Genomic DNA, 9,393 nt, shown 5'->3' with positions numbered 1-9,393 from the left:
CATCAGTCAGAGGGTGGTGAGAAATTGTGTTGGGCATCAGTTGTATTTCTTGGGGTTTATTCCTTTCTCTCTCCTTTTCATTGCAATTATTATCATCACTGTTGTAGTTGTTGTTATTTATTTTGTTTCATTTTTTGAACTGTTCTTATCTCAATCCATGAGGTTTACTTCATTTTCCCAGCTCTCCCCACCAGGGGAGTGAGGAGTGAGTGAGCAGTGTGTGCTGCTTCGGTGCTGATGTGGTTAAACCATGGCATGTAGTGACAGTGCCCTGCAGCTGGAGACTCTGCAGAGTGAAAAATACGAAAAAATAACCTATCTAGTGACATATGTCCTCAGTTTTGGCCAGAGCAGAGAGGAATTAGCAAGGCTTGCATGTACCAGACAAGAGGAGTGTTAGATTACATTTTTAAGCTTCTGGGGACATTGAACTACTGGAAGAGAAGTAATACTAGTGATTATTTAGCAACAAGGATCAGCATGAACTGCTTCTCAGACCTGAGGTGGTTAAAAACAAGACAAACCAGAGCAGAGATATCTCTTCTGCACTTTCTATATTACACTTCAGCATTGAAAATTATATAAAGTGAGGTCACATTTTTTAGCAGAAAACCTGACCAGTTGTATTATTTATTTTATCCTCTGTCTCACAAAGTGGTCTATTTCGACGCTTTACATATATTTGAGGTATGAAAAGTTTATGCGAAGCTGTTAAAAACATGCTTGAAACAGAACTGTGGGCATGATTCGATGGTTGACTTATTTCCTAAATGAATGAGAAAGGAAACACGGTGCTGCAAGCTCCTGCTCTCACTTCCTCATGAGACAACACTCCGAGGCTGTCCCAGAGAGACCAGTGCACACACATCTCGGGCAGACATGGGTAACTGGGTGGAGAATGAAGGACTGTCCATCTTCGTCGTTGTAAGTACAATATTTATTGTGATTTGTGTCTGGTAAAAAGTCCTACTGAAAGTTGTGCTAGGCAGTGTTGGCTGTGCCAGTGAGCAGTGCACCTGATTATACTGAAACTGGGGCAGCAAGTGCAGGGAAATGCTTCGAGGGAACAATTTTTAAGGAACTCTATCTGGTATCTCAGTTGCTGAAGGCTTCATTGTAAACTGAGAAATGATTGCATGCAAACTTTAATTTGCTTTGCTGGAAATATTTTAGTTGAGGGAAACAACATTATAACTCACTTAACTGTGTACTCCACAGTGAAAGCAATTACAACAGCCACATTTCTTGCACTTTTATAAACAAAAGGGGACATAACCCAAAGCATAGTGTCTTAGTGATAGAAAATATGCATCAGACTCAGATTCAAGAATTTAGAGCAGAGATTCATGAATCCTTCATTAAGAGAACTAGTATTTGAATTGAGTTAGTTTACAGCTTGCATAGAGGGGCAGTGGAAGTTGGTTAAATTAATTTTGAGCAAGATTTAAAGCTATTGAAAATCCCAGTTGCATTTTAAAGTGCTAAAAAGTAAGCAGGACAATCCTCCTTAGAAAAAACTAAGTATTTCAGTGTTTTCTTTTTTTCTACTTCCACAGTATCATACAAAGGCTATAGGTATACCTATATACATATGTTAAATACATATATATATTAAATAGCATATGCAACACAAAAATGTAAAAGTAGTTATAGTATTGCTGTCAATAACTGAACTGTGGTTAGTAGATGTAAATACTGATGGGAAGAAAAAGAAGACATAGAACTTACATATTTCTAGTGACCAAAATGTGAACACCTTTATTCAGAGGTATTTCTGCTGCTGTAAACAGTCAATATTTGGATATCACACTGTAGATGTGTAGCTCTAGTTCAGGAGCATAACCCCATAGACCTGGCACTTCAGTGCTTTGGAAAGGAGTAACTCTGTTTGCTGTCACCTTCAGTGACTTGAGGAAGTTGAAAATGCCAAGAGGAGAAATCTGGCTTTTTTTTTTTTTTTTTTTTTTTTTTTTTCCCACCAGAATTAAAATATTAGAAGAATTAAGAAGAGGCCTTTATTTTGTTCATATAAAAAATTTGGGTTTAGATCCTCAAAGCACCAAGAAGGACTAGAAAAGACCATCAAGGATCAGACCAAGCATCTTGGTCTCATAAATGTTTAGGATATTTATTAAAGTGAGAGCGACACACTCTGACATTACATAAATCTTCTAAGCATTTACTCCTGAGATGAGCTTGGTGTTTTAATGAGGTCTTGGGGATTTCCCACATACTGCCTTACCCTGGTGGAAATCTCTTCATTTCCCAGTAGTTATTAGATTTGCAAGATCTGAACTAATCCCAAGTTTTTTAACAGTGTCATTTGGACCAAAGAACTAGAAAAACACATGGGTTAGGAGGGGTAAGGGACTGTAATGTCACAGTTTCTGGCATCCTTAACTTCTAAGCAGACACTGGGTTTTCTCCCAGTTATTAGACTTTCTTTCTGTTTTCATGCACTGCTTAGTAAACCTACTGAGACTGAGTGTGCACTGATGCAGAATTATTTCAATATGGGACTTGAAATCAGCCAAACAGCTCCAGGAGGTCAAATGCCCAGATTCACTATGATCTCTTTGGCCAGATGGACTTGTAGCTGCCTAAGTGTCAATAACTTGCCTTTCCCTAAAGAAACCTGCACCATAGGATGTGCAAGTGTGAGAAAATTTTACATTACCTCTATGAAGAAGCCCAGTTTGGGTAGTCTGCATGCTGCCACAAGGTCTGCGTTGAATATTTCCTCCTGACTGCTTTCAGACCCTCAGTCTCCCTTCAATTCAGCCCTGTGTGTAATTTAGACCTCGAGCTTCTTTGTCCTTTGTCACAGCTTCTAAGTCTTCCTCTTACACAGGTTATAATGCCCGAGGAACTGCCATTTGGAAGAGTCCCTAACCTTTAAAGGTGTTTGGAGATTCAACCAGACTCACAGACATAGTTAAACAACTGTAATACGACAGTCCTGGTACAGTTATGTCTAAACTCCTTGAGCTATGCAAAAGTTTGAGCTACACATTGCTGTGCTTTGGTTTTTTTGCTGCTCCCATACCCTGTGTGCACACATCAGAGCCCATTCACACCAGAAAAATTTCTACCTCCCCTGCAGAAACCTTTATACCCTGCAGTACAGCTCTGTGTGCAAACAGCAGCACAGTGAACTAATTGACCATTCTCTGAACTGTGTAAATTCAGATGGATGATCTCTAACAACTAACTGTAAGCTTCCTGTTTAATTCTCTTTCAGCTTGTGTGGCTGGGGTTAAACGTCTTCCTCTTTTGGTGGTACTATCTTGTGTATGATGTCCCACCAAAATTCTTCTACACGAGAATCCTCCTTGGTGTAAGTACAAGACATTTTTACCTCGGCATAGACAGAGCATGTAGCATTTTTGCTTAGTTTTAAGTGACTGAAACAGGATCAAATGGCTGGAGCAGCAGGTTCATAGAGGAGTTGAGTCATAAACAAGCATAGCTGAATGCAGACAGACGTACAGTGCTTCTGAATGAAAGCTGGTACCCAAAATAGAGAGATCTCATTCTAAAGATGTTTTCAGGTAACTATTATGTTCCCTATAATTAAAGTAAGCATTAATTGTGGCTGCTTTATTAAGCAAAAGGTGAATAAAATATTGCCATGGAACTATTGTGCAATCATTTCCCCTGCAGTTATTTTCAGAGCATGAATAGTTTACAAATATTAGCTCTGAAAAGCAATCATCATTCACATATTCATCAAGCAGGTCAAGTAGTGAAGTGATCCTGGGCTATTCAATATAATCCAACTGGTTAATGTAGCATTATGTGTCCTACTACAAACTTGCTGCCAAAGCTACCACAGGTCATGACCAATTGACAGGGAAAATGAATTATGTTCAAAGCCTGATCACAGACAAAAATCAGCCTAAGCTTCAAATTACAGAGCACAGCTCTTTGTCAAAGGTTTGCAAAGCCATGGTTTAATTCAACAAAGCATGAAATCCCATTCTGCATAAGCCTTCAAATCTGTGGATCAAATGCTGTCTTTGCAATCAGGGTGCAGTTGCCTTTGAAGTCAGAGACCCATACTTGGGTAGGTAGAGCTCAGTGTAACCCCAAGTCAGTGCTGCGGTCTGAAACACAACACGGTCCCAACCAACACAAGGAGAGCAAACATGACCTTTTCCTTCTCTTCATGGTGTTTGGATTAATATGGTCATTATACCCTCATTTCAAACAGTCTTTGTTCAAATGTCTGCAATAATCCAAGGTGTGAAGACCAACATTAAGAAAACAGATTCCTAAAAGACGAGGCAACAAATTTCCTTAGACTCCGTTTACTGGCGACGGAGAACTTAGAACCACTTCCCTTATAAGCTGTCCACCTACCCTAACTCCCAGCCAAACTGAAACCACAGCTGTGAGATTTTCTTTACAGCCTTGGAACACAAAACTCTACTAGATTTGCATCTGTGTTAGACTGTTTATTGCCAGATGTGACAGGGAGCTTTTTGTACAACATATTATTTCAAAACTGAAAACTGAAGGAATGTGCTCTGCCTGCACATGTGTCTTTGACTTGACCAGAGCATGACTACCCTGAAATGTGAACATTCACGTTTTGAATGTGAACTCTAGATCTCACACTCATTGCAAGTTGTGATACGCTACAGAAATGAAATCCATGTCTACCCATGGCCTGGATAATGTCTTAGGGAATGCAATTAAAAGCAGCATCTCTCCAATTGCAGCGTGCCTTGGCTCTTGCAAGGGCCCCTGCAGCTTGCCTGAATTTCAATTGCATGCTGATCCTGCTGCCAGTGTGTCGAAACTTGCTCTCCTTCCTCAGAGGATCAAGTGCGGTAAGATGAAGAAAGAATTTCATAATTTATGAAAGACAATAACCTAAACAGCCTTGCAAATATACCAAGAAACTTTGTCCAAGTTCCTCAAATATACCATAATTTGGGGATGTCCTCTTTTAAGAAGCAGATAAGCCTGGAGTTTTGCTATGAGCAAGACTGAGGTCTATTGCCTATGGTGTTATCTAGAGCTTTATGGAGAGGTTTAACATTAAATTAGCCTCCTTCAGGTCCTTCCTTTTTTGCTGCCTCCTGGGCTTGGTGCTGCCCTGGTTGCAAAGTGCCTCTTTGGCTGGCAGCAGCCATTGGTGCTTGCACACATTGGCCTTGTTGGTCACTGCTGGAACACCTGGGAGTAAGGGAGATATTAGCCCATGTCTGCTGTCTTTGCATGCTCAGTTCTTAATGTAAATGTAGTATTTCATAGACTTTCAGAATGGGACTTTTTTCAGCTGGTTCACAAATTAACATTCTTTCTTGTCTGAGTTGCATTTCCACCTCAGGATGAAATAGTTCACAGCCCTTTTGACCTTTCCTAGCTCCCAAATGCAGATGTTATACACAGCACTGAGGAACTGGCACTAAGAAAAGGACAACTAATTCTAAGTGACATCTGGAGAGGCTTGATGGTACTGACTGTATCACACTGCCAAAATGTAGATCTCTGTCTGTTACAGCAGAAATGGTGCAGACAGTGCAGTCCAGTGAGAAGGCAATATTCTCTACAAGCTCATGAACTCTCTTTCCAAATGTATAATGATTCCTCCTTTCTTTCTGGCCACTTTAATATACACACAGTCAACAAAACAGTTCACAGAAATTGGTTTTCATCTGTAAATCTCATACAAATTCTATCATGCAAGTGAGACAGACTGTGGGGGCTGAAAAAGCAGAGCAGAAGAAGAAGCTATAAAATAGATGCAGTGTTTCAAGAGTCCTTCAGAAGGGAAGAGAGTGGGATGTGAAGTAATAAGAAAATGATAAGAGACAACCCAGGCTGTACAGATGAGATATCTGCCTTTGTCATAATGAATGTTAAGTTTTTTCTCATTATCAAATACTTGTTTCAATGGGACATGTTAAAACACAGTTTGTATTCCCATTTTCTGAAGTATGGGGGGAAAATACTGTTGCCTATCTTTACAAGTTCTCTATTTTCCCTAGCAATGCCACCAGTTGTTGTGCTCAGGGACTCTGTTTTTGTCCCTGCATTTGAAAAGTATGCATAACCCAAAGAGTCTTCAAATACTTTTTTTTCTCTAAAACCCAAAGTGCTGCTCTACCCGTATCAGACGACAGCTGGACAGGAACCTCACCTTTCACAAGATGGTGGCATGGATGATTGCCCTCCATACTGGTTGGTTTCTTTGTTTATTGCTTTCTTCTGCTTTTTACATGGAATCCAGGTGGGATCCAAGTTCTTAAGGATATGGGCAGAGACCTGATTTCATTAACCTACAGGAAACAGCACGTGTCAAGGTGAAATCAGTTTCCAAATACTGAACTGTAACTGGCAGAGAGCAAATGATAAACAAGAAAATACTTTTATTTCAAGCTGTCAGTTCCACTTATGATATTGTTTGTAAAGAGTGTTTTGCAATGCCCTGAGAACCAGGTACCCTGGCTTTAATTCTTGTTTAGACTTATTTATTAGGTGGCATGTCTAAAAAAAAATAACAAAAATTAGGGAAAAAAGGTATAAAAAACTTGAATTGACCATGGAAATATTTTTACATTTTAGGTCTTGTTTCCTAAACTAAGGGGTTTTTTCATCAAATTTGTCACTTCTTAATGGAAGTACCTTGCCAATCATATATCATAGAACAGTCCTTGTGTCAGTACATTAATTGAGCTGAACAGATTCCCTTTCTGAGCTGTGGCTGAAATCTCACCACCACTTCATGGAAAAGGAGCAGGTTGATGCAGTTAGCACCAGACCACAGCAGAGGTTCTGTAGCAGAACTGGATTGTTCGATGTCTACCCATCAGGCCCCGTTCTAAAGGTGACCAAGTATCTGCTTGTACAAGAGGGGACAAATTTTGAAGAGTTGTAAGGCCTTAGGCCTGCAGTAACATACAGTGGAAATGGTCTGAAACATCTCAGCTGTCTTAGGTTTTTGGATACATTGAGCTCAGCAAGAATATTATTAATGATTATTACATCTGATACAGCAGAACAAAGCAGCACTAACAAATATGACCCCAAAGAAATCCAGATTCACTTCTTGGATCTCCTACAGAAATCCTGGATGAGGATGATTCTGACAAATTATTTAAGCCATCCCATGCTTCAGTTTCCCAGGTATTAGGGTACTACTACTTGAATTGTTGAAAGCCTTTGTTGAACAAAGGTGTGCTGGAAACTTCCCTTTATTTCTTGCCTTCTCCTGCCCAAAAAAAAAAGTGAACCCCAGGTGGTAAAGCCTTAACAGTAAAACATATCAGTGATCTGAAATTGTGCTGAAGAGGGTGAGAGTGACAAAGGTATTAAGCTGCAGCTAACAAATGTGACAAAGCTTAAAATGCTATCCAAAACCACTGAGTACTTGTGCTTAATGCTGATTATTCCTTTGCCATCACTTCCAGCAATTCACACCATTGCACACTTATTCAACGTGGAGTGGAGCGTGCAGGCCCGTGTTGAAGAGAAGGGGACTCTGGCAGCTGTGCTTTCTAGCCTTGGTGATAAACCAGGTGAAAGCTATGTCAACTTCTTCAGACAAACTATTGGGGTAAGTGACATCAGACTCTGAAGAGTCATCATTGCATTTGTTTAGGTGATCCTGTAAGATGGTTTGAGCAGAGTGCCTATTTCTGGTGTGCACAATCTGGGTTTGGGCTATCTTGTAGAAAAACCTTGTAGAATTCATTCTTCTACATTTGTCACTAATATTGTTGCTGAACTTTGGTAGTACTTTAAACTTTTTCACCTGAGGATTTCAAAGTAGTTTTAAATCACTATGTAAAAACAGATACCCTGTAAAAGTCTTCTGACTAAGGTAGACATGGCATGCAGAAAGGTACACAGAAATTAAGGCAAAAGTTTTGAACTTGGGCTGCTTAAGCTCTGGTTAGGAAAAAAACCCCATTCCTTTCTTTCAAGTGGGATCTTCCCCACTGTTCAGGAGAACTAAGCATCCAAACTGTGTATGTTATGAGACCCACAGCTGCACAACACCACTGGAAAGGAGTGCTTCCATTGGAGCTCCAGAAATATGGATGTAGGACTCCAGCTCTGAACAACAGAGCTGTGCAAATGTATTCACCTTCCCCAAACCCACACTGCTGAGCTGTGGCAAAGTAAGAAACAATGTTTGGGGTGTGAATTGGTGGAAAACCCTTTCTCTGTACTTCTGCTTACTTTAGTAAAGATAGATCTGCAGTGCAACAAAAATGGAGTAGGATTTTGGCATTGTTGGCACACAAATTCACAGAGGATCACTTAAAGACATGTAACAAGATAAAGAGTTTGATAAGTGATGGTTCTGCTGGCTCTGCTTTGATTCAATCCCTTCCTTAGACCAATGTGTGTAATTATTTCACAGAATCCTGTGGGGGGCCTGTATGTGGCCTTCACGTACTTGGCTGGTCTCACTGGTGTTATCATCACTCTGGCCCTCATACTGATCATCACATCATCCACCAAAACCATCCGAAGGTCGTATTTCGAGGTATTTTGGTACACCCACCATCTCTTTGTCATCTTCTTCATAGGCCTTGTCATCCATGGTGCTGGGTGAGTATTTGCACTTATCACAAAGTACGTGATAACTACTGTATCTTAATTAAAAGCCCCCTTCACTCATGAGTGCAGGGGTTTAAGTCACTCAGCAGCAGTTATTTTTGATGGCAGTGATGGGCCAATGCATGCTCTTCAAAGCCAAGAGCCTCTCACTAATGCATGCAACAAGCTATCCAGACACATGAGGGTTTATGAGACTTTGACATACCTGAGTTCACTGACATTCAACTTCTTCTGATACCTTTATTGTAAAGCTCTTTTCCAAGGTTCCTGTTTCTCATTGTTAATTTACCTTTCTCTCCTAAAAGGAAGTGGCAAACATTGGCAACTGTAAGTTTGTCTAATGTCCACATGCCAGATGTTTTTCCACTGGTGCCTCATTCCATATCTTCTTTTGAAATAACTGTAAAGCCTAATGAAGCAATTTTAGCATGACACAAACACAATTTTACCACTTAGAAAAATGAACTTTAGCTCTCTTTTATAAAACCAAAGAAACTGAATGAATAAAGGCTGAGCTATCCCAGCCACATTTCATAATTATACTATAGTGTTCATTTTGTCCTTGCTCATGGCAGGGGGTTGGGACTAGATGATCTGTAAGGTCCATTCCAGCCCCTAAAATTCTATGATTCTATGATTTTAAAGGAAATTCTGGGTGCACTAGAAAGTGTTCTTTAAAAATGCCCAGCAAAAATGTCTATTCACAACCACTTCCTCTCAGTCCAGTATTGCCATGAAAAAAAGACAGAATTGAGAGTAAAACAGGAAGAACAAAAATAGAAGGCAGATGGGAATTGCCCCCAGCATATTTGT

At 40.0% G+C, this 9,393-nt stretch overlaps 1 protein-coding gene across 1 annotated transcript in view; it reads left to right on the top strand.

Annotated features, from left to right (window-relative positions):
• Positions 1 to 862: 862 nt before the first annotated feature.
• The window catches only part of LOC103802086 (cytochrome b-245 heavy chain), a 16,909-nt gene continuing 8,378 nt past the window's right edge, over positions 863 to 9,393 (top strand). The window contains exons 1-6 of the mRNA XM_009074539.1: positions 863 to 924; positions 3,242 to 3,337; positions 4,725 to 4,835; positions 6,108 to 6,192; positions 7,422 to 7,567; positions 8,381 to 8,571. Of these exons, the coding sequence (XP_009072787.1) occupies positions 880 to 924; positions 3,242 to 3,337; positions 4,725 to 4,835; positions 6,108 to 6,192; positions 7,422 to 7,567; positions 8,381 to 8,571 (674 nt within the window). The 5' untranslated portion in view covers positions 863 to 879. The remainder of the gene's footprint in view (positions 925 to 3,241; positions 3,338 to 4,724; positions 4,836 to 6,107; positions 6,193 to 7,421; positions 7,568 to 8,380; positions 8,572 to 9,393) is intronic.

This window comes from Acanthisitta chloris, unplaced genomic scaffold (genome assembly GCF_000695815.1).
Source record: "Acanthisitta chloris isolate BGI_N310 unplaced genomic scaffold, ASM69581v1 scaffold22775, whole genome shotgun sequence".
Lineage (NCBI taxonomy): Eukaryota > Metazoa > Chordata > Aves > Passeriformes > Acanthisittidae > Acanthisitta > Acanthisitta chloris.
Note: the sequence above shows the minus strand (reverse complement) of the source record. Positions and strands in the feature narration are given on the sequence as shown.